This window comes from Sabethes cyaneus, chromosome 3 (genome assembly GCF_943734655.1).
Source record: "Sabethes cyaneus chromosome 3, idSabCyanKW18_F2, whole genome shotgun sequence".
Taxonomy (NCBI): Eukaryota; Metazoa; Arthropoda; class Insecta; order Diptera; family Culicidae; genus Sabethes; species Sabethes cyaneus.
The window spans coordinates 102,556,041-102,581,615 of NC_071355.1; the positions used below are offsets into that span (position 1 = coordinate 102,556,041).

Here is a 25,575-nt window from a genome sequence, read left to right on the forward strand (position 1 = left end):
GTTACATGTTCCCTTTTCGTTTTTCTAAAGTGCACCCCAATATAGAAATCAAAGAAGTAGTCCTACTTCAAAACAAGCAAAATAATGATGTAATGGGTTAAACTTAACTAAACAATAGGTAAACGTCCCTTCTTTAATATGGCATTGGGTACAAATGGTTGTTAACAAACAAACGCATTAGAGCTGTCAAAAGCGCGATGCGCCAAAGTGTTGCAAGTAACCCCGGTGTTGCAAGTATCCCCGGATGACGGTATCCAACTTGGTTAACGTCAGTCATACTGCTTTACAAACAAATCTGGAGTACCACAAGGAAGTAACCTGGGGCCATTACTATTCTTGATCTTCTTTAATGATACCTGTTTGCTAATACCGGATGCTTGTAGACTTGCGTATGCTGATGATCTGAAGATTTTTACTATCGTGAAATCAATTGCAGAATGCAGCGAATTACAACGGCTAGTGAAATTGTTGGAGGATTGGTGCGGCTGGAATCAACTGGAAATTAGTGTACAGAAATGTTGTATATTATCCTTCACGCGCAAAAAATCGACTATTGATTGGATTTATGAAATCGGTGGATGCCCCCTCCATAGAGTTAAAGTGGTGAAAGACCTTGGAGTTTTGCTAGATTCACAGTTCTCGTTCAGAGATCATTACTCGAGTATCATTGCCAAAGCCAACAGAAATTTAGGTTTTATATCCAGAGCTGCCAGTGATTTCCGAGATCCCTATTGCCTGCGAACATTATTTTATGCCCTTGTTCGCTCGGTTTTAGAAACGGCTTCAGTAGTATGGAATCCTTACACAAACTACTGGGTAACTAGGATTGAAGCTGTCCAAAAACGTTTTATAAAGTTCGTTTTGAGGCTGCTTCCATGGAGTAATCCGACACACCTACCGCCGTACGAAGATCGCTGTCGTCTGATTGGAATGGAAAACTTACAGCATCGTCGAAACTCAGCCAGGGCTATGTTCGCAGCCAAGCTATTGCTCGGAAATGTTAATTCTCCGCAACTTCTAGAGAAGATCAATTTAACCGTGCCATCAGTATTCCTGAGATCTAGAGAATTTTTGAGGTTGAACTTCAGACGAACGAACTACGGAAAAAATGACCCGGTTTATGCTATTTGCAGTGAATTTAACAAAGTGTACCATACATTCGACTTTTCTCAATCTGCTGCTACTTTTAAGAAAAGACTGAAGAACTTAAATCTGTCCACTAGGTAGTATATATTTGTAATTAGTTGTAAGAGTTATTCATGTAGACAAAATAGCCAGATGGATTAATAAACAAATAATATACAAGCGCCAGAGGGGCCAAAGGTTGTCAGTGTGCAAATCAAATGAATCATTTAGTTGGGAAACTATAGTGGTCGTGTTGCTAGCATATTAGGTGATTTTAATTTAAAATTTTATCCAAGAATTCCCGAAAAATTTTTTCCTGAATGGATGTCTGTTCTCAGTTCTCTGTTCTCTGTTCTACATTAATTTTGTTTGTACACGAAATTTAATATTCAAAATGAAATGCAAAACATGATTTTGGTCGCATAAACTGTGGCGTATTCCAGAGCTGTTGTTCGGCAAACGAAGTTATTCTTAAAATAAAATCAGAGGGGTTGTGTACAAGACACGACCGCATATATAGGTGACGCAGGACTACGTAAGTCTCTTTCTAATGATAGTAGCATGTATTCATGATTGTAATCATTCGATTCTTCATGTATATATGCTATATGCAACATATATACATGCTACATGCGTTGTATGTAACATTTATCAACGTAGTAACACTGCATACGTTAAATTCTCAAAAGATTGTGCATTTGAAAACAAGTTAACAAAATCAAGAACACAAACTATTGCTTTCCTGCTACCTTACTGAAATTGAACATTGTTTTTGTTACCCATGGTTCACACGTTGAAGGGATTTTACCAATTCAATCCTATTTTATCAACAGCACATCTTTTCACTACACTCCTAATGAAACGGCAAGCATGCGTATTCATATACAGAGTCGTATTATAACCGAACAGTACAGCTGTAGCACATTTTTCCAACACAGATATCAAGTTCGCCGTGGTTTAATTGTCTCGCCGTAAAGAATTTGCGATCTGTTGAGACAACAAACTTGTGTCATTTTTTCTGGCACACTTCCCTAACACAGACATCAGATTGGACTAGGTTTTATAGCGTTCGTAAGAAATCTGTTGGCACGAGGGGGCTTTGTCACTCTCTCTGGCGTACTTCCTAAGCAAGGACATCAAAATGGTCTAGGTTGAACCGCGGTGTTAAGAAATCTTGTTGAAATGAGGGAACTTTGTCACTTGTTTTGGCTTACTTCCCAAGCACAGATATCAAATTGGTATAGGTTTAGATCATCGTAAAGAATCTTCCAACCAATCACGAAGCGAGAATTCTGGTGCAACATAGGTTCATTATTTTCAATTTTTCAATAGTTCAGCATCAAGAATCCATACTTTTCTTCGTTCGGGTCAATTCTTAGAAGATTTCCCGATCAATTGGTGTAAGAATATTGAAACTCGATCTGATCTCGAAACTGATTGCATTTTTCGATTTTTTGGAATGACACCCTATCTCAAAACTTGCCGTAAGACGTAGTCCTACGTCAATATGTGCGGGCAACAGTGGTGCAGAGTGTAACAAAGAATAGAGCTTTCTGACAGCTCAAGCACTCACACTAGCAAACACGAAATACGCGTGTATATACAAGATGTTTACCTTATTTTGGGGAACAGCTGATGCTGGAGGAACAAACCGAAAACTAGCGATTACCAGTTGTGTTTCTCCCAAGGGGTGGTGTCAAGCGAAAATTTCGTACCTATAGCATCGAAATTATCATCCCCATAAAAAAATTCCTCCTATTTAGTATTTGCAGTAGTATTTCAAAAACAACAATCCTAGTTCTTCCAATGTTCGTTCTTCATAAAAACACAAATACTCAATAGTAAAAAGCATTCAGTCTATTCGTAATAAGCTAACCAAACTTGTTTTGTTTGAAGGTCATTGATAATTGTCGTAATGAATTTTTATTATAATTAATTAAAACGAGCTTAAAGTTTCACAAGCGATTTAGTTTTATATGTAAGTCAAATTTTTTCTTCGCTGTTATTTCAATTTCTAACCAATTAAAAAAACGCCTTAATTGAAAGTAAAAAATTTATAAAAATATTGCAAAAATTTCTTGGTCACTCTAATTTGGAAAAAATGGTAACCCTAAGAGCCAAATTTTTGGTGCATGTTAGTAACGCATCGAATATATGGAGTTTGACAAGCACACCATAGCCCTGGTTTTTCCGTTTGCCACACTGCAGAGCACATATTTCCAAATTCAAGCTCATATTTTGAAAACTTACTGGTATTTAAGCCAGCAGAAGACGAAATTCATTCTGTACTTTGGTGACAATGGAATGCATCTCTTTTGTTTACTGTTGTTGTTTGCCTCATTTTCATGCACCAATACACACATAACTGGAAAGCTCTATACTCAATCGGGATGGCGGTCATAATAAAAAGAAGAGTAAGAAGCCAGATGGCACGTCCTGTCCTAGGCCTGCACATATTATTTTAAGAATAACTTCGTTTGCCGAACAACAGCTCCCGAATACGCCACAGTTTATGCGACCAAAATCATGTTTTGCATTTCATTTTAAAAATTAAAATTCGTGTACAAACAAAACTAATGTAGAACCAAGCATAGAACTACAGAATACAAAATAAATCAAAATTCGGAAATAATAACTTATTGTCGTATTCCCACAGTATAATCAATATATATATAGAATGCCAGTGTCGCTGGTGTTTCATGGATATTTTGGTGGCAAACATGTTGCTGGTTCGTGTCTTGGATACGGGAACTACATTGTCAAATTGCCCAATAGAAAATTTTCCTGCCGACGAAATACCCCAAAACGACCAAACCGGGTGATTTATCCAACGTGATTTACGGAAAAGCAGAAGGATTTTTTATTGGGTTGCCTTTTTAGTTTGACAATCAGATTCCCGTTTCGAATTGATCACTCACACATATGCGCATAAAGTGTAAATACGTAATTTTCAAATGTGTGATGTTTACCACGAGCACTGCAGCGACACTGGCATTCTATATATATTGATTCAACTATTCCTACTAATGAGTTTCAGCAACACTGAAAGCGCCCGCTTACGAAAATTTCGTATGCCTGGCAGAAATCGAACACAACCAGTCTTCATTTTTCGCCCGATTCTCTTTATGTCAAATGTGACACTTTGAGGCAGGGATGCCAGGTGATTTTTTGAAAAGTCTTTACGAATCAAGGAAAATGTCTTCATTTGTCTTCCTTCGGCTTTCCGCCTATTTAAACTGCATGGTGAAGACACGTCTTCACATGTCTTCAAGTGAAGACATTCCCCTTTTTTGTAACAAAAATGTCTTCAAAATGAAGACCTGTCTTCACTTCTGGCATCTCTGCTTTGAGGCAGGAGAAAAGCGGTTCATCAGTTTTGCAGTTTCGGGCAAAAGGTAAGAGAATAATATGGAACATGACAAAGCAAGTATAATTTAATTGTTAACCTGTTTATTGCACGCTTCGTGCTGCTACCCTCCAAAAAAGGAGGGAAAGCTGAATTGGTACAAAACCGGTTTTTATTCGAAACCTCTGGCAGAAATCGAACAGAAAACCCGGCAGAAAAACCGAGGCGAAATTTCTGCCCGAATCGGATGTGTCATTTCTGCTAGTTTTCACGGGTGACGGCGGCCAGAAATCCGGCAGAATGTTTGGCAAAAAAGTTTTTCGCTGCCAGATTGTTGTTCGATTTCTGCCGAACGCGCCTAAGCGGGTGATACCGCGTTATATTTTCCAGTCAACGGCTCTGAAAGCTCGTCGCTTTCAGCCAATCAGAGGTTGGCTCAACGCCGCGGTTGACACATGGCACGTCGTGCCCTCCCGCTTAGGCGCGTCCGGCAGAAATCGAACAAAAATCTAGCAGCGAAAAACTTTTTCTGCTAGGCATTCTGCCGGATTTCTGGCCGCCGTCACCCGTGAAAACTAGCAGATATGCAACAGCCGATTCTGGCAGAAATTTCGCCTAACGGTTTTGTCTGCCACATTTCTGTTCGATTTCTGTCAACCATGTCGAACAGAACCTATTCCGAAACCGATTCAACCGGTTTGTTTTTTGCGTAACTTTTTGATTAAAAAAAGCTGTCATCAAAAATAAATACAATACATACATTTGCGCATTTTACACTACTTTGTTTATTCTTAAGTTCAGCTTATGTTTGTAAGTTTTCGGTGCATTTCAGAAGGTGAAACCAGATGAGCGGTGTCGCATCTGTTGCCGGAATCTTCGGCCATCTTAATCCGAGTAGAAAGGCAACACGCCTGTACGCCACAACAATCGTTAACGGAATGCCTCTTCGGTCTTTTTCGCTTTCGATTTACCCCTGCACAACAAGCAGATCGTAATCGCAAGCTTCGGTATTCGCTTCTCTTTCATCCATGCACGTATCCATATACAACATGTTTGCATTCTCACGGCTCGCGAAGTTGTCCCGAAAATGTTCAGAATTATTTCTATCTCGCTTTAGCTATGTATCAAGATAGTGTCGTTAAATCAATGCGATATTTCCCTAGGTGCGGAATACATGTTTCGTTTCGCATACACTGAAAGATATTTCATTTAGTTTAACCTCTATCCACTACATTATTCCCTTTCTGTACTCTTTCACTATATTTGAACTCATCAATCAGATTTATAATTGCCAAGGTTTTGTTATATATTTTTACGTTGTATTATTTTGATATCATTAGTGATTGTTTCTTTGGATTTTTCATGTAAAAATGCTGTAGATATAATCTTTGTATCGAGCTAGCTTTCGGTGTTTCACCACCCTATTTGCAGGTTTTGGGTGCCAACATCATAACGCTAGCAGAAATAAAACAGTACTTCGTCGTTACGTTTCACTCGGCAGCCAGTATCGTGATTTGGGCCCGTTGTCAAATTTTGAGCCCAGGGTATGCTTTCGTGGTATCACTCTCTGCAGCCTGACATAGAGGTGCCAATGAGGTATATGTTGACCCGCTACGAGGATTGGCATCTGATGACTTATTACAGTTACCTGAATTTAGATCTGCTTAGGAATCCGATGACAAGTCACTACCAGGAACAATCACTGATCTATATGAAATTCTCGTTGAGTCCTTCATTTCGTCACTCTCAAACTTCACCAAGAAGCTGTTTTAACGTCCGCACGTTTCGTGATATATCGAATGCCACTCTGGCTGCCAACCACCACTTCAGCTATATTAAGATAATTTGCTAAATCAATGCGACACCGCACCTCCGACTAAATAGGACTCCGTAGCTTGAAAGTAAGATTGCACAAAACTACTTTCAAACTACGACATACTGAAGAAAGTAAGAAAAAGAATGAGTAATAACGCGAATATTGCTGTTTTGTTCCGTCATATATGCAGCGTAATACATTGGCATTAGGGAAAATAATCTAAATTTAGCCACCAGGCACAATATTTCCCTAGATGTGGAATACATGTTTCGTTTCGCTTACACTGAGATATTTACAATACTTTCAATTAGAAAACGGAACATCAAAAACACAACGGCATCGAAATGACTTGGTATATGATAAATAAATAATAACATTGTGATGTCGCTTATTTTTAAATTTACATGCGTAAATATATAAAACGTGAATAATGTAATATGTTTCTCTCCGTTTTACACGGTAATGACTATTACATTGTTAGATAATCTATGAAATAATGGGGATCAAATAAACGAATTCATAGAGTATATGAAGAGTGTATGAAATGCAGACTTAATGTTTCTTGTCACCTACAACGTCGATTTTTCCTTCTGCCTGCTTTGCTATGCCTTCTAAGTTCACCAATGCAATCCTCCTGGCTTCAACTTCCAAGTCGCCCGCTTTACTCATACGTTTGTTTCTTGTCCGGATAAAAGACTTACAGGCTCGAATGACCTTTGTGCCCACACTTGAGGCAATTTTTTTTTGTCGACCGAACTGCAATCAACTGGCTTATGAAATACACTGGCGCATCTAAAACACCGTTCTGCTTCAGAACTTTTCAGTCTAGGTGGCATGAATCGTCCATACGGCATTTTGTGCGTGTGTTGTTGACTCCCAAAGCAACCACGCGAAACTAATTCTCGAGAGAAATCTCGATAATGACTTCTTCCACGGTCGATGGTAACTGAAGCAACTGCAGCTTGGTCCACCGTTCCATGTCTGTGACGATAATACTCCTCGTTTAGGTTGATAGCTTGAATTTCGCGAACTTTATCGACTAAATCCGTCGGCGTCGCCATACGACTAAACATCTTTAGGGGCGTTGCTCGTACTTCCTCAGTTGTCGAATGTTCCGCTACGGCACTCGCAATCTCCTCAAATGCTTTATCATCGTCATAATCACACATTCTTGCGATCACGCCAACCCGTTACAAAGCACAAATCGGACTTGACTGGCCTCTGGACCATAAGTGCTGTTTGCGTCGCAATAGCACGATGTCCGAGCTGGAACCGAAATAAGTCTTCAATCGATGCACGACATTCGCGAAACGGTATGCCACAGTATCATGTGCATCAGCCGTTGACTTCAACGTTGCCACTAACATTTTATCGTGTACTTGAAGGGGCGATTGTTTTCAAATATATCGCTGCTTACTGCAGAAGGGCTGTCCATAGACGCACCCAGCATCGACAGAATCGAGAGTATTGTCTCTTGAGTTCTGTTCAACTGCTCATTTATTTCCAGGATTTTGGCATTCGACATCTCGATCTCTTTTACTACTGTGTCAAGTTTAGACGTTTTCTTCTTTATTTTCCTGCATATAATAAAACATAATTGTTGGTTTTTTTTATTGCCTGCCGTGAGACCTATCGCTCTTATTTCGGCATTTTTTCTGGAGACCTATCGCTCCCTTCTCTTTTTTTTATTGTAGGAATAATTTTTTTTTTTTAATTTTTGTTGCCTGAGACCTATCGCTCCTTTTTTTTGGCTCTTTCTTGACGTCGCAAAACACGTTTTTTTTTGTTGCCATGAGACCTATCGCTCTATTTTTGGCTTTTTTTTTTTTAATTTTTGTTGCCTGAGACCTATCGCTCCTTTTTTTGGCTCTTTCTTGACGTCGCAAAACACGTTTTTTTATGCCATGAGACCATCGCTCTTTTTTTGGCTTTTTTTTAATTTTTGTTGCCTAAGACCTATCGCTCCTTTTTTTTTGGCTCTTTCTTGACGTCGCAAAACATGTTTTTTTTTGTTGCCATGAGACCTATCGCTCCTTTTATTGGCTTTTTTTTACGTTGAAAACACTTTTTTTTTGTATTCGCCATGTTAAATTTCATCATCATCAAAATTCATGCATCACTTTTATTGGAATTACACAGAATTAGCAACTCCGTCAGTCACTAAATCTCAATTACTGAAATCTGTTAAAACTGCACTGCAATTTGAATATATACTTACCGAGCGGGAGCGTTTTTGACCACGCCATTGTCGCATCTGTTGCCGGAATCTTCGGCCATCTTAATCCGAGTAGAAAGGCAACACGCCTGTACGCCACAACAATCGTTAACGGAACGCCTCTTCGGTCTTTTTCGCTTTCGATTTACCCCTGCACAACAAGCAGATCGTAATCGCAAGCTTCGGTATTCGCTTCTCTTTCATCCATGCACGTATCCATATACAACATGTTTGCATTCTCACGGCTCGCGAAGTTGTCCCGAAAATGTTCAGAATTATTTCTATCTCGCTTTAGCTATGTATCAAGATAGTGTCGTTAAATCAATGCGATATTTCCCTAGGTGCGGAATACATGTTTCGTTTCGCATACACTGAAAGATATTTCATTTAGTTTAACCTCTATCCACTACAAGCGGGACCTTTGGTCTGAAAACAAAAAGAATGCACGGAGCACGCATGTTATTGGAATCGACCATTTAAAATGTTTCGTGAGGCTTTAAAAACAGAAACTAAATCCCGCAGAAACAGGTTGAATATTATTTTCTTACCTGCACTGCAGAACTGCAACATTAGGCAGCATCGTGTGAAGCACGTATCTCCCGTTTTAAAATGTCATTTTTGACATACAGAAAAGCGAGCGAAAAACGAAGAAGACGAACCGGTTCTGAATGTCAAATTTTGCCGGCGCCATATTGATTCTGTTCGATTTCTGCCGGGCATCCGAATTTTTCCTAAGCGGGGCTAATTTGCAAGCAGAGATGCCATATTTTCAAACAAAATGTCTGCAACTGCTCGAAAACCGAAAAAATCGAGCAGTTTTCCGGCTACTCGAATTTTCTGGCTTAAAAATATTCTGCTAAAATCTGCACACTTTTTTAGGAAGTCTGTGAAAGTTTAGAGAGCTTCGAACAAAAACTGTACCAAAGCAATAAAAGTCATAAAAACTGCAAATATCTGCAAATTTATATCCCGCATTTTGCACCTTACTGGACACCGCAGTCTAAAAGTGCGACTGGCACAAAAAGTGCGATAATGCGAATGCTGTGAGTAAGAAAGAGAAAGACTGACAACTGCAATGTTGCTGTTTTGTTTTGTCATATACATTGGCATTAGAGAAAATAATCTGGATTAATCCAGCTACAGCTGCAAAGAACAATATTGATCTGCAAGACGATTCCTAAAATCTGGAATTTGCAGACAAATCTACAAGTCTGGTATCCCTGTTTGCAAGGACAATTTTACGAGTAATCCTTCAATAGAGCACCCCTTGAGCAGTAAGTGGCTAACCAAGGGGTTTCCAGTAAGGCGTATAAGCACAGAGAACAGACTACCAGATATTGACAAAAAGTGTGTAAAAGGTTTTCATGTAATCTACGAGTAATCCTTCAATAGAGCACCCCTCGAGCAGTAAGTAGCAAACTAAATCTTGATGTCGCTGCCATCGATGTTATGTAACTCCAGCACAAAGAAATATTGATAAAGGTGCATGGATATTTTTTGATGCGTTTGGCAAACTATTTCTGGAGGGCGCTACCGACAGATTTCACACACAACAAATTGATTACTTCCTTCGAGCCTGTTAATCTATTCTCTGTGCTAGAAGCAGTAACTCAACTTGTACACTCATTTTTCGAGTTTTTCCAACTGTAGAGCCCACAGACAATTGATTTTATAAAAAAAAATTTGACTCATATCCTACAAATTATTTTTCTGTGTAAAATCCTGTTTTCAGAAAATGTTTTAGTGGACCAAAAATGCTAGGCTGATGAACGGAAGTATCCAATTTTCACACTATCTGTCATCAATGTGCAAAAAACTTTCTAAACATCCTGCCCAAGTAAATCAAAACACCACATCACCCTACTTTCTAACCACAGATGCCAACAGCACCCGGTGACCGCCCGGTGATGGCACCGCCTGGTGACAAACTTATAAAATTCTATCCCCCAAACGAAAGGTCTTAACCAACTGGTCAACTTTGCTGAAGACAGTAACTTTCTATATAGCCAGGATCAGAGATGCCATATTTTCTAAAAAAAATGTTTGCAACTGCTCGAAAACCGAAAAAATCGAGCAGTTTTCCGGCTACTCGAATTTTCTGGTTTAAAAATAATCTGCGAAAATCTGCACACTTTTTTAGGAAGTCTGTGAAAGTTTAAAGAGCTTCGAACAAAAATCTGCACCAAAACAATAAAAGTCAGAAAAACTGCAAATATCTGCAAATTTATAATGATCTGCAAGACCGTTCCAAAAATCTGGAATTTGCAGACAAATCTGCAAGTCTGGTATCCCTGGCCAGGATTCCGAGATATTCCGAGATAAAAAGTGTTGTACAAAATACAACGCGCGAGTATCCGTGTTACAAAAGTTGGCGCGAGTAACGGAAGGTTAACGAATCTTTGCTGTATTTCTTTGTACTGGAGTTACATAGCAGCGATGGCAGCGACATCAAGATTTAGTTTGCCACTTACTGCTCGAGGGGTGCTCTATTGAAGGATTACTCGTAGATTACATGAAAACCTTCTACACACTTTTTGTCAATTACCTGGTAGTCTGTTCTCTGTGCTTCTAGCACGAAACAAAAATGGAAATTCGGACAATGGAATTTCCGATAATCGTCCAAAAAAATTTTCCTTTGTTTTTGTCTTCTTTCGTAGATTTTTGCACAGAAAATAATAACGAATATATTATAAGCAAGAATAGATCCGGTTTTCACGTTTAAACTTTAAATAAAAATGCTTAAACCCAATTTTTTTTGCTCGCTTAGAAAATTCACTTTGTTTGTTTTTCGCCCCCCTCCCCCTTCAGTGGCCGAACACCGGAAGGACAAAAACTGTATAAAATATTTGTAATGGCCTAAGTTTATTGAAGAATACATCTTGGTTTAACATCGATCTGTTACTTAAAAACAAAATGTCATCCAAAAATCTACAAGTGTTGTATAAAATACAACAGCGCGAGTAACGGAAGGTTAATCGGTGGTTCGTTAATTGGGTGTTCGCTAATTGGGCTATGTGACAACTTGAATGTCAAAATTGTATGGAATTTTCGAGTTTAGAAATTTCTAACAACTGTCAGTCGGCCCAATTAGCGAATCAGTTAGAGTGCAGTCTTGGCCCAATTAACGAATTCAAGCTATGTTGATAAAGGTACATGGATATTTTTTGATGCGTTTGGCAAACTATTTCTGGAGGGCGCCATCAACAGATTTTACACACAAAAAATCGATTACTTCCTTCGAGCATGTTAATCTGTTCTCTGTGGTGCGACATTGCGCATAAAAGTGCAATTTTACATCAAATCGTTACAATATCTTCGGCGCACTTTTTCGTTACATTCATTACGGTTTAAGCTAAAATAGCATTTTTATGAGCGATTGTGCACCTATTGATTGGACGATTTTTCTTGCAATTGGCAATAATGTTTAAAACAACCTTGTGAGATTATCCTCCATGATTGTAACAGAAATTCAACATATTCGCGTTGACGAACGTAAGCTGCTGCCACCTCCAAAAGTTTACTGTAGGGGTGAAGCGGAATAGGAATTACTTAAAGAACGCAAGAGATCGAAACATTTTGGCAGATTTTCACCCACACGTACAAACGCGCATTTCTATAAGTGTGCAAGAGATCGTTTAATGCCGTCAACGTGAATGGGGTATATGTACCCCTTGATGCGCTATGTAATATTTGACCGGCACCACCAGGCCAAGGGTATGGTGTATTGCTATCTCTTTCTCATGTAGGAGTGAAGAGAGCAACTTTCAAATGGTCCTCGGTAAAGTGGAATTCCCAGCAAATATTTTGGTTCCTGTCAAAATTACCAGTTTGGTACCTATGCGTGGGACATCGAAAATGTATGAATTTGACAGCCACTTCACCCCGTAGCACCAGGCCCCTGAGCAAGGGGTTTCCAACAACAATGATTACTACGCACCTTCGAGACAAGTTACTTTTGATTAGGCCATTGCAAATCATTTTCAAAGTTTTTGTCACCCCCCTTGGAAATTGGCTTGAAAAATCGGGGGGCAAAAAAATAAATTGTATAGGATATAAGTTATTTTTTTTTATAAAATCAATTGTCTGTGGGCTCTACAGCCTGAAAAACACGAAAAATGAGTGTACGAGTTGAGTTAACGCTTCTAGCACGAAATGGAAATGGAAGTTCGAACAGAGAAATTTCCGAAACTCGGCCAAAAAAATTTTCTTTCGTTTTTGTCTTTTTGTTCGTTGATTCTTGCATGAAAAATAATAACGTATAAAACACGAACAGATTTGGGTTTAACGTTTAAACCTTAAATAAAAATGCTAAAACCCCACTTTTTTTAGCTCGATTAAGAAAATCTCTTTGTTTTTTTTTCGCCCCCCCCTTCAGTGGCCTAACACCGGAGGGACAGAAACTTTTTTAAATATTTGTAATGGCCTTACTTTACTGATTACTTCTGATTACCAGTAATCAATCTCTTGTGATTACTATAAATTAATCATGATTACCAATGATTACTAAAGATTATCATTGATTACTATATACTGATTACCATTGATTACCTAATTAATTCGTAAATGATTACAAAAGTAATCTGTGATTACTACGCACTTATACGCCTTACTGGAAACCTCTTGCCCCTGAGTCAAACGCCGATTTTCGAGCAGTTACAAGAATTATTTTGAAAAAATATGGCATCTCTGCTCTGCTACACGCTTAAAAAATTTGACCCACTTTCACAAAAAGTGGAACAGCCCAAAACATGCGCATATTTTACACACTATTTTGAGTAACTCTTACACCTTTTATGAGTTCCACCGTAGAAGCTCATCAATGAGCAATATTTACTCAAAAATGAGTGTTATTTCACCCAAAACTGAGTAGTAATTACACAAATTACGAGTAAATTTAACTCAGTTATGAGGTCGACTAAACTACTCAGAATTGAGAAATTGCCATTAGTCATATTTTTGGGCTGTTCCACTTTTTGTCAAAGTGAGTCGGTTTTTACTCATTTTTGAGTTGAAAGTCACTCATTTCTGAGTTATTCTTATTCATTCGCGGGTTAAATTTTTTAAGCGTATACAAAAAAAATTAGAGTGACTGTATTGCGCTCTTCGCACTCAATTGGACTGCACAGTTATAAAGTGCAACCATCAAAACTGTGATGAAAAGTGTGCTACTGATAATATCGCTAGTAATCTTATATCGATAATACCATCAAACTTTATCGTAACGGAAGAATATCGAAAATTGGAGGGTTTAAAGTGAAATCTTCTTCTTGGCTTGTTATTATTTTAACATTTTTGTTCTATTTCTTACGTATTTTTGCTTATACTGTCATCGTCATGTTATCGTTATTAATTATTAACGATAAGAAAACTTTATCAATAATCGTTATAGATTTTGAACGGCATTTCCCATCATTACAACTCTCCCATCTGAGCTGACATTTGATTTAGCAGTGGCGCAAGTACCAGTTGTAGGAAAAGCTAGAGTGACTATATACAGAGTGGCGACAATGTCAAAATTGGAATGATAATTATCTGTCAGTGTCATTCCAATCGAACAGACGACCTATCCAACGCGTATGCAGGAAAGAGAAAGAAAACCCTTGGAAAAGCCGCATTGCATACATTTGGGATGACTTGTCGCCACTCTGTATATAGTCACTCTAGGAAAAGCAAATAGTATTTAATTTTTCATTTATTTCATATATGCTGCATATTTGTTCAAGTTATGAATTATGCGTAAAGTTATGTATTTAGAAATTATTTTTATATTATTCTTAGCGTCGATAACAACTCTACGTAAGCTTTAGAATTCAAATAGGATTCAACCAAGATTCATGGTTTTTTCCCACGAAATTTTGGCAACTTTTCTCACCTACAAAATGTGTGACTGAACAAATGCGTTCAAAATCCAACTTTCAATGCAATGAGCAATATACAGAGTGGCGACATGTCATCCCAAAAGTATGCAATGCGTATTTTCGGTATTTTCGTTCTCTCCTGCAAACGCGTTGGATTGGTCCAAAGTAAATTGATATATACCAGGTATATGACAATGCGAGCTGTCATATACACTTTGCACTAACACATCTACACTACTTCTGAGATTTCGAGCATTTTGTATGGAAAATTAGTTAATTTTTTTCAAAAATCGTTGGATACGCAAGATTTGTCTTTTTCACACAGCTTTTATTTTTATGTTTAGAACATTATTTCTAGTATGTATTTTCATGAATACAATGAAGTGCAACATTCCAAATTGCAAGCGGAAATTTTTTCGTCAAAACGGTATCACGATGTCTCAAAGAAATATCCTTATATCGCTTTCCTACAAGTAGTAAAACAAAACAGAAATTCTTTAAAATGCTCAGACATGATTGTTCAATAAGCAGCATGAGCAACAATGTTATCCGCCTGCGATATTTTTCGCCTGATTTCTGGTAAGCTTTTAAAGTGTTAATTATCATCTAAGACTGTTTTGTAGCAATCTAAGATTACTTTTTATGGTTTTCTACGTAGTGTTGAGACAAGAGCATATATATCAAACAACGCGAGTGTGCAACTTTATGATAAAAAGGTATCATCTTGGAACAGTGACTTCAACTTAAGGATTTTCAAGCAGTAGCACAAGCATCTATTCGAATAAAACTATTTTTCAATAAAAGACATCAAAGGCAGATATTCAAGAGCATCATGCAAGCAAAATGTTGGACGGAACGTGTTTTAATTTAAGCAGCCGTATACCGTATTGATCGTGAAGTATTAGAAACATTAATTAATTTTTCAATTGCACATCGAAATAGTGCAAAAACCCATGTTCTCAAATTTTTTACGCATAATTAAAGAAGGCTACAAGTGCAAATGGCTTTAAAATATATTCCTTACGTTTCATGGTAAATGTTCAAATATTTCTCTGGAATAATATAGCTGCATTCATTAATTACAATTAATTTAGTTTTAATTTTCATGCAAGTTGCACCATATTTCAGAACTATTTCTTCTTCTTTCTACACACACTAATGCAACCCTCGATGGTCACATACCTGGTATATATCAATTTACTTTGGGATTGGTCGTCGTCGTCTGCTCGATTGGAATGACACTGACAGATAATTATCATTCCAATTTTGACATTGTCGCCACTCTGTTCTCTGTATATTGTCACTCTACTCTATATATAGTCACTCTAAAAAAATATCTACTACTGCTCGAAAACCGGAAAAAACTGCTCGGAATCCGAATTTTGAACATTATAATCTAGTGAAAGCTGCACGCATTTTCAGGAAGTTTATATTGTGCTTCCCGAGAAAATATTTCGTTTTTCAACTTTATATAGTTGTGCGCAGAGGTAAATCATGTATTATTGACAGTGTAAGCACGTGTAAGTTTTCTATGTTTATGCTCTTATTCTTTGCTTAGATAACATTTGTTTTGTTCTATTACGTACAGACTTACAAACAACACAGTTACAATGTCTTACGTTAACCGACAATGATAAAATTTAAATGCTGATTGCGTTTGTAAAAAACTGGTCTATGTTTGAACGGACAAACACGAAGCAAGCTACCCTAGCATTCAGCTGATGAGCGAGAGAGAAATATTGTTGCTTTTCTCATCACCCTTGCGTTGACAGTTTCTTACGAGATTTCGTGTGAGTGTAAATGAGATACTTTGACTGCGAGCAACCAGAACAGAGCTGCGCGCAACTGTTAGGCGCACAACTTAACCTACGAAAGAAAAATTTTAGATAATAATCGCAATATGAAAATGTAAATCGCTTCGAACAGACAACAGAAAACTGCACAAAAGCTATAAAAACTGCAAATACCTGCAACTTTATTGTAATCTGCAAGGCAAGTCCAAAAATCAGCAAATCTGGTAGCCCTGTCTGCTACTGATTTGTCTGATTTCTTTTTTTCTGTTTGTTATAAAAGTGTGTGGTTAAAATTTTTCTCTTAAAAATTAGTTGAAAGCGTAAATTAGGACGTACCTAAATAGTTGGAATGCATTGGCTGTTGTGCATTGGCTATAAAGTATAAAACATTTTGTTCAGGTAATTTCCGAAACCTTGTTTATATTTAATATCAACATAATGATTGTATACAATAGCTCTCATAATGTAAAAATCAATTATATTTTTCCTCGTCTGTTCCTCTAACAATAATGATTATAATGAACCTTAATATTACATAATTATGCGTGATCAATCATTAATAATAAAATACTCCAACTGCAATTATTACAATATACCTAGTTCGATACATGTTCTTTTGAGTGCGGTTTGTTGTGCTCCTTGTAGATAGTGATGTCCGAAATTTTCAATTATTTGATTGCCGATTAATCGGTGAGCGTTGTCTGCACTAAAATCGATTAATTCAACTATTCGTGCTAGTGGTGTTCGATTAAAAATATTCGAATATTTCTTTAAATAATTCGATTAATCGAACGATTACCGAGCATTATTCGGGGATTATTCGTACTGATTGAACTATTCCATTAATTCAACTACTCGTGCTGGCATTATTCGATTTAAAATTATTCGAATATTCCTTGTGTTATTCGATTAGTTGAATTAATCGAACGATTAACGGACATCTCTACTTGTAGGTACAGTTAATATTTCGAGAATCAACTTTATTTTTAAATCAATTATTGATTATATATGGGGATGTTATAAAAATTCTTGATTCTTTACTACGGCGCATTGGAGCAAAGTTCTTAAACAGTTATTTCTTTGAAACCATCTATTTTAATTTTAGGCTTGTTTGATAAACAAAAAACTAGCAATAATATATTGTAAATACGGACTGGAATACGATGGAGGATAACATCATAAGCATGTTTATGGATGTAAAACTAGACATCAAAGAAAGAAAACTGGAGTTCTCTCATCTCAAGGTAAGTAGGTATATGTAGTGAATAGCATTGGTAAGATAGAATATGAGCAGTTCAATATCTTTCATAGAATATATGAATTGTGAAACGTGCTTGTTATAAACTTGAACATAAGACAAAAAGGACGCTTTTAAATGTTAGCAGTTAGCATTGTTGAGGCGCTAATGAAGTCCGACATATCTGACAACCAAGTACATATACACTCAAGTCGCTTTTTACGCGCAGGATACGTCCCGCGTAAATCAAAACCGCCTAAAAAAAATCGCGTAAATTCCGAAAACCGCGTAAAAAAACCAAAATTTCGCGTAAAAAAAACTGTGGATTTCAACACTACGGGAAAAAATAGACGTTTTGAGCACATCCGCGTAAATTCCGAAAACCGCGTAAAAATAGTCGCGTAAAAAGCGACTTCAGTGTATAATTCTTTAGCGTGTGCGCCAAATATTCCGTACGGTCGAGTAACGTTAGAAAAGTTAGATACGACATTCTGTGTGCTACATTTTTATTTAGAAATTTTACGGCACACACTGCCGATGGTCATACTATTCATAGGTGTTCAATGATGTGTTCATGTACCCAGTAATATACGATATGAATATAAAATGAATATTATCAATTTCCCACCCTTTCGTACGCGATGAATTATAACCGTCGCCAGAATCGTTGCGGCGGCAAATATCGTTTATTTTGCCAAGTAAATCAATAGCTTACGTGCTAAAAAAGCATAATATATACTTATAATTTACATACAGCCAAGCAGATTCTCCCTGCGACGATTTCAAGCCATCAAAAAGGTGAGCAGCGCGTTTTGTTACCAAAGAAACGGGCAATATCTAAGCGTAAAAATAAAATGAAATGAAGCATGTATAAGGCAAACATAGATTGTCCAGCAATCCGTCGAATTTAATATGATTGCGTCATTTGAGTTTCCATCAGTGCATCTAATATCCAATAATTAAAATTTCCTTCTGATATGTAGGTATACATGTGCATTATTTAAACTTGTCACGGCCAACGTTTTAACTGTACAGTAGGAGCTGGTTCACAAGCTAAAACAAAACAAATCATTAGCATAACATATTAGGCTTACCTGGCCGTGTGGCTCAGCCGTCTGCCCAAAATCGCAGTTTTGAAATCAGGCACCAGCAGGCTGCAGTGTACATACCCCTATATAATTTATCTCTGAGGGTCAAACAGAATGCTGTGTCAACGAGTCTGTCAGCGTTATTCTAACAGTTTTCCTATGGATTTACTGTCAAATTGGCGCTGACGCAGCATTCTGTTTGAGCTTTTATTTTTACTATACAGCCCGGACTCGATTATCCGGGTGTTCATTTTTATTTTCAGCCCGGATAATCGAATCATATTTTTGGTACTAAATTTTTTTTGAGTATCATGTTTTTTGACTTGTAGGTGTCATAAATCTATTTCTAGTATTGATTAATCTCCCCTAAAGTTAGAAAATTCCCTTCTTACGACTTTTTTCACTGATGAATTTTATTATTGGTACAAATTTTTTTTGTATGCCATGTTTTTTTACTTTTAGGTATTATAAATGTTACTAAACTATAAACTGAATAATTTACCCTAAAGTTAGAAAATTTCTTTCTTCGATTCATCATGTGATTGATGATAATGATGATGGCTGATCGTGATGATGGTGATGATGATGATTTTGATAATGATGATTTTGATGATGATGATTTTAATGATGGTGATGGTTTTGTTGATGATGATGATTTTGTTGATGATTATTTTGATGATGATGATGATGATGATAGTGATGATGATCATGATAATGATGAATTTGAGAATGATCATTATTTTGATGATGATGATGGTGATGATTATGATGATGATGATGAATTATAAATCATACCACACAACAATTTATAAATTGGTACCATTATCTGCATTACTCGCTAATAAAACTATATAGGAAAGGAATTTTATACCTTTAGGGAGGTGAATCAGTATTTGTCATGCTAGAATCGTTATATATAGCATGAAAACTATAACATTGGTATTTAAAATAAATTATTTAAAAAAATGAAAAAAAATTCACCCGGATAATCGAGTCTAAAAACCAGGATAATCGAATCCCCGGTTAATCGAATCCCCGGATAATCGAGTCCGAACTGTACTTCTCAAACATCAAATCGTGAAGTCCTATTTATTTAACAATAAATCGTCAAATAAAAATGATGAAATGGAAATACCAGCAAAAACTTGCAAAATGTACGTTGTTTACGGAAGGCTTGAATGTACAGAAAAACGAAATGTTAATATTTAATAAGGCACAATTTTCGGCATGTACATTGGATAGAAGTTTTGGAGGAAATATCAAGGAAATATCAATACATTAGTATTAAGCGATAAAAACCCAAAGCAATCACAAAATTATGTCAAAGCGTCTTAAATATCGTCAAAATATTTATTGTCCGCACTATTGGTTTAGCGATGGACTGCAATCACTAACATCATGAATTGGCAATCGGAAAAAAATCTTAATTCTTCATATACCTCTTTAAAAGAATTGGTGGTATTGCTCCTTATTCCGCTCCAAGGAAAAGTGCCGCAATGAATCTCTTTTCTCTACTGCTGATATTATATACCTGTTGCGGTAGAAAGCTGCATTGTAATCTACGGGGTGAAGTGGCTGTCAAATTCATACATTTTCGATGTCCCACGCATAGGTACCAAACTGGTAATTTTGACAGGAACCAAAATATTTGCTGGGAATTCCACTTTACCGAGGACCATTTGAAAGTTGCTCTCTTCACTCCTACATGAGAAAGAGATAGCAATACACCATGCCCTTGATTGTAATATTCCCTCGCAGTCAGCTTCTATTGTCCAGCCGAATCAAGTCGCAAAAGACTATTTTCCGTTCGACCGAACGTGCAACGCAGGAGCTATTGTTCTGAACGTGGAAGAAATCTATTTACTACAAGTATATAAAAGGCGTTCAATAAATAGCAATCATTATTCAGTGCACTAGCAGCCACCGCCGCTGGCGTATCCCAATGATTGTTCAAGATTTAAGCAAAATACAGTCATGTGAATAAAATATGAATAAGGTACATATATTGATCTAAATTTTATTAATTCATGTTTTTCTTTTCAGTCATGGGCACACTATTACGTTCGTGTGGAAGCTGTTAAGTGTTTTCCGTGCTACATGAAAATATGTTTCTTCAAATCACATACCGACGAAAGCACTGATCTGATAGTGCGTATCAACATTCCAGGTTTGACAGTTCAGATGGCTACATCTCGCACGCGTCCACACACATATGGATTGTTTTGGAAAAACAATCGCAAAAGGTGCTGTGCCTACTTCGCACTTCCTTCGCAGTTGCTTTGTGAGCGCCATTTACGCTGGATGAAGAAATCAATTCGTAATTTAGAGCTATACCGCCAAGAAATTTTGCAGTTGCGACGAGCTAGTAGAACGCCTATATGTGAACGAGAGATATATCCAGACCCTTCCGACAATGATCTAGGCATCTATCAGAATCTTGATATAACCCAAAACATGGTAGATGTCCGGGAAATTCTCGGTCCATTACCAAATGTACCCGATCAGACTGGTAACTCACGGCGAATCTCAGGTTTTTCTGGAATTTATGAAGAAATATCAGACCTCAGAAACTCCTTTGCTACAAATGCTTGTCCTCGGATGTCAATTGCTTCTGGTATTTACGAAGAAATGAAGCTACCGGATACTGAAGAACAAGCCAAAAAGTAAGTGCATCCAACTTTCTGAGTGGAAAAGCTAAAAACCATGCCGTGACTGCATTGTTAAGTTAAGTAGGCGGGTCCATTCTCTTTTTTAACCTTCTTGGTTTTCCTTTTTTATTTTCAAAATTCTACTGTTAAGCAAATTTCCAAAAATTTTGTCTATTACATAATCTTATCTTTATTCCAAGCAGGCTATAATACACTTGTTCATGTTCGTTTTTCGTGATTTGCTCGGTGTCCCGTATATTCACTAACCATTTTTCTATCTTATCGTTCGATCGATCGAAGAATAATTTGATATCATAGCATTTTACATAAATTTCAGAGGTGAGCTTTGCATAATTTTATTTTATTACAAGCTCTTCACCATCTTCTTGCCGACGTGGTTTCATACTCATCTGTAGTAGAGATGTTTTATATTCTGTCGTCTTTGTTTTTGTAAATGTAGTTCTTGTAGATTACCTTCCCGTTGCAGGTCCAGGGGATAGTACTGATCTATCAAGACAAAAACCTATGTTAGTATCGGGCGCCGTTGGAGTCAATCGTTGCACAAACCTCCACACTTGTCTTGTATCAGCACTAACAATTTGTTGTAGAAACCAGAAGATCAAATTCTGATTGCAGTACCGAGACCTTTTGTTTCCTTTAAATCATACTCCAGCGGTAGTTGGAAATCAAATTCATTATTCGGAAAACTTTTTGGCTTAGGTCCAAAATTTTAAACCCGAAACCAAAGAATTCGTTTCTATTTTAGCTAAATAATAAGTAAGTGAGTACAAAACTTATGTATATTTTTCTTCTGCAGTAATTGCGAGGCGAAAGATCTGATTTATGAAATTGCACCACCCCTACCACCGCGACCAAGATCATTTACCAACGAATTTATATTACAAAGATCATTCACCACACCGGAAGTGGATTTTAACAAAAAGAAAAAACACTGGCAAATTTTCGATTCGATGTTTGGCCGTCGTCGAACAAATAGTGCATCTACCAATATGCCGAACGCCAGTGAAATCAAAACAACCTACGAAAAAGAACCCCTTAGTGATATACAACTGAAAAACCCTCAGAAAATGATGTTTCGCAAGAATATGGTAAAAAAGAACCTAGCGGTGAATAAGAGAAACAGTTTTTCTAGTCCTGATTTGAGCATTCTTAAAATATATGGCGAAAAAGGTTATACTACAGAATCGACGGATACATTATCAAATGAGGGATCCTGTAAATCAGATTCCTTAATTCGAGATGAAAGAAACTATATCGAAGAGGACTGTTTCAAATTTTCCAACTTTTCAATTACTGACAATTCTTCGGTAGAAGACTCAGTAGCTAATTTATTAATTAGCGAGGAACTTGTAGATAATCGTCAATCGAAAATAATGAATGTGTCTGAGAGAATAATTTCAAACTTCAATATTTCATGTAACTCATCCTCTGTCAACTTAGTTGGTTTCGATTGTACTAGTAACTTGCAAAAAGAGTTGCGTCAAACTCTAGATGTTCCACCGATTCCAGTAGGGTACTGTGAGATGGGTGCAGCTGGTACAGGATTCGATCGTCAAAAACTGTCAGGTACAAATCTAAACAAACTAGCTAAATGGGAAAATAATGAAACATCTCTCTATGTTAACATGAATAATAACATCACTGACAAAGTGCATACAGAACTATCTAGCTCGAGCAGCAGCGGTGTTAGTAGCACATATAGTAGCAGAAGCAGTGTTTGTAGTTCTACCAAATCGCGGACTACAATTGACGACAAAATTCCGTCATACTATCCAAATAACGATGTTCGATCACCCAAACGAGATGCTATATGTTCTGTGCGCAGCGAGAGTGTCAAAAAACAAGATGAGAGCTCCGGTAATCAACGCACTGAGGATCATTATGTTGTCATGTCATCGCCAAAAAGCATGCAAGGTAAATTGATCCTACAAAACAAATCTCCATCGGCATCGCGTCCTAACATGCCATTACAAAAACCTACCTCTAACAGTAAATCAAAACACAGTGTTCAAAGTTGTAGCCAGTCTGAGACAATAGAAACACCGAAACAACCGATTCTCATTGTAAATCATGAAACATTTGCTAAGAACATCGAAAACAATCCTCCAGAAGTAACACCAAAATGTTATCTAAAATATGCAACTATTGCACGTAGTGTATCACCTGCGGGAAGCAAATACCAAGAAAAGGTAACCGGACGAAAAGCTGCCGAAGCTATGCTATTTAATACAAGCAGACGATTCGCTTCATTACCTCGTTTCGGCCGAATTGATCTGTCACCCTTGCGTTTGAAAATTAATACCGTCCTTCAACGTCATAATGCTGGAAATGCATAAAGTGGAATCGAATGCTAACTTCTTGCAACCTTACAAGCTAAATTTAAATTAGATCTGAAAATCTCATAAGAAACGTCACATTGCTCAAAGTAGTATAGGTAATGAATTATAAAAAGTTAAAACTTTAGCTTGACTTCCATTTTAATTGGTAAATAATATATGTCAATATAAAAAGAAAAACGTTAGACTTTCGGAAACATGACGCTTTGTTCTGTTAATTTATCAAAATGTTGCTAGCTTTTTTGAATTGCTTCGCTTTCTCTAATTTAGCTATAAACCATTGTCGCAAAGTTTGAAACTTATTACTATTATTATTATTATTATTACATATTCATATTCTCGCTTTAAAGCACCACACTATCTGTGATTAAGACTGAAATGTACAATGTCGTAGAAAACAATTGGAAATCGAATACTCCGATTACTAAGAATCTCAATCGAAACATGAGAGCCTTATGAGTTTTACTAATCAGGAATGTTTTCTGACGAAGATATCGACAATGTTTATAGGAAGCTCATACGAGGAATAGCTTGAATTCATCTACATAGGTATATATTATCACTCGCTGCATATCACGTAGGTATAGCAATTTTGATAGTTGAAGCATTTTCTATATTAGAGGCAAAAAAATGCTAAAGCTTTTTATTACTGAAGCTATTGTGATTCTTACTCACTGTAAAACGTACAAAATACCTGAAATAAAAAACTTACAGAAATGAAATTTTGTTTTATTTCTATTTGGTAACCGCATTTTATTTTTTCATTGCCAAATTCCGATTTCTTTCCATTTCCATTTGCAGCACGAGGTGGGACAGTTAGAACCAAGTCTGCCCAAGGCTGAAGTAAGGTGTTTGTGATAATGTTGAAAGTGTCCGTGTGGACAACAATAGCTCCATAATGATTTGATGATGATGAATTAATGATGAGGAAGAGGAAATGGCAGAACTTGACTCTTCCCAGAGCCGCCATATAAGCCCGTTATAATTATATAAACATTAGAACTTTGTATTACTCAATTGTATATACAATTGAACGTACTTATTTAGAACTTCTCCTTCCTCTTGTTTATCCACTTCTTTGTACGTGTCAGTTTTATTCGTACCGTCCTTTACAGCGCACTTTCTCCTATGACTGGTCCCTCGTTTCCCTCATAACAACGTTAGGGTCGCCGTGAGGAGCAACGACATAGATCAGACACGAAAAAGAAAAGGGAGGATTCCATGTCTACCCATATCCTATCCTACTACTAACTGACTACTCGGTAGAATGGACGTTACTCATTTTTTCAACTACCCACGTCATCACAGTCGGCAACCCAACGCCGTTCAACCACCTAGCAGCCAGGTGTCACTTTTTCTTATTACAGTATTCTTAAATACCACTGTACTATCTAATATTTTGTTAGTAGGTGTGATCGTTACGCCCGATTTGCTGGGATTAGTAGGCTTTATAAACAGAATTGTTTGGATGGACTAGGAGTGATGGTATTGGGGCTCTTGCTCTATTTTTCGTGTAACTTTTTCTATTTTCGATGGTCTTCTGCAACGCTATCATGCGGTATCTGCGCTGGGTAGTCGTCCTTGTATTTTATGCTTACGGACCATATCGTTAGTACACAAGCTCATCAAGGTGGGACAGGCGATCTGCGAATTAGAGCAAGCGTGTTAAATCTTTGCGTCGATATTTTTCAGAAAGTGATATATGAGGTACATATTTCGGCTACCCAGAATATCTCGTACGGGGACGTTAAGTTGACTTCCCCGGGTTCATGCTTGATATCGTGGAAGTCATCGCCACAAACACAGTGGTTACTTTCTACAAGCCCAATACGAAAGAGCACCTCAGTGTTTAACGTGTAGTGATTGGACATCTAGAAGTCTAGACATCACGCGAATGAAATCTCTACCCACATTCAATCCCTTAAACCATGCTTCCGTCGATACCTTAGGAATGCCGGAATGTAGCCATCGTCCCAACTCATCTATATTCCATGATGTTTGCCAATTAATGAGCGACCTCTGACGCAATGTACTGTAAAATTCGTTATAAGCAATTGGTCTATTGTAAATAATGCCATCAATCGCACCCACC

The 25,575-nt window shown here is 37.2% G+C and overlaps 2 protein-coding genes across 2 annotated transcripts in view; one reads left to right on the forward strand and one right to left on the reverse strand.

Moving 5' to 3' along the window:
* The window catches only part of LOC128739960 (tetratricopeptide repeat protein 37), a 186,822-nt gene that overhangs the window by 135,865 nt on the left and 25,382 nt on the right, over positions 1 to 25,575 (reverse strand). The window lies entirely within an intron of this gene.
* Positions 16,451 to 24,164, forward strand: LOC128739961 (uncharacterized). The gene is made up of 4 exons (XM_053835470.1): positions 16,451 to 16,552; positions 17,259 to 17,397; positions 20,522 to 21,141; positions 21,944 to 24,164. The coding sequence occupies exons 2-4, from the start codon at positions 17,317 to 17,319 to the stop codon at positions 23,481 to 23,483; spliced, it is 2,241 nt and encodes a 746-aa protein (XP_053691445.1). The 5' UTR covers positions 16,451 to 16,552; positions 17,259 to 17,316; the 3' UTR covers positions 23,484 to 24,164.

Bases quoted from the DNA above. Each gene is read 5' to 3' on its own strand.
- LOC128739961 (XM_053835470.1), top strand. From the start codon at position 17,317: ATGGAGGATAACATCATAAGCATGTTTATGGATGTAAAACTAGACATC. The intron at 17,398-20,521 runs GTAAGTAGGTAT...TTTTCTTTTCAG, and splicing joins TGGAGTTCTCTCATCTCAAG to TCATGGGCACACTATTACGT. The intron at 21,142-21,943 runs GTAAGTGCATCC...TTTCTTCTGCAG, and splicing joins ACTGAAGAACAAGCCAAAAA to TAATTGCGAGGCGAAAGATC.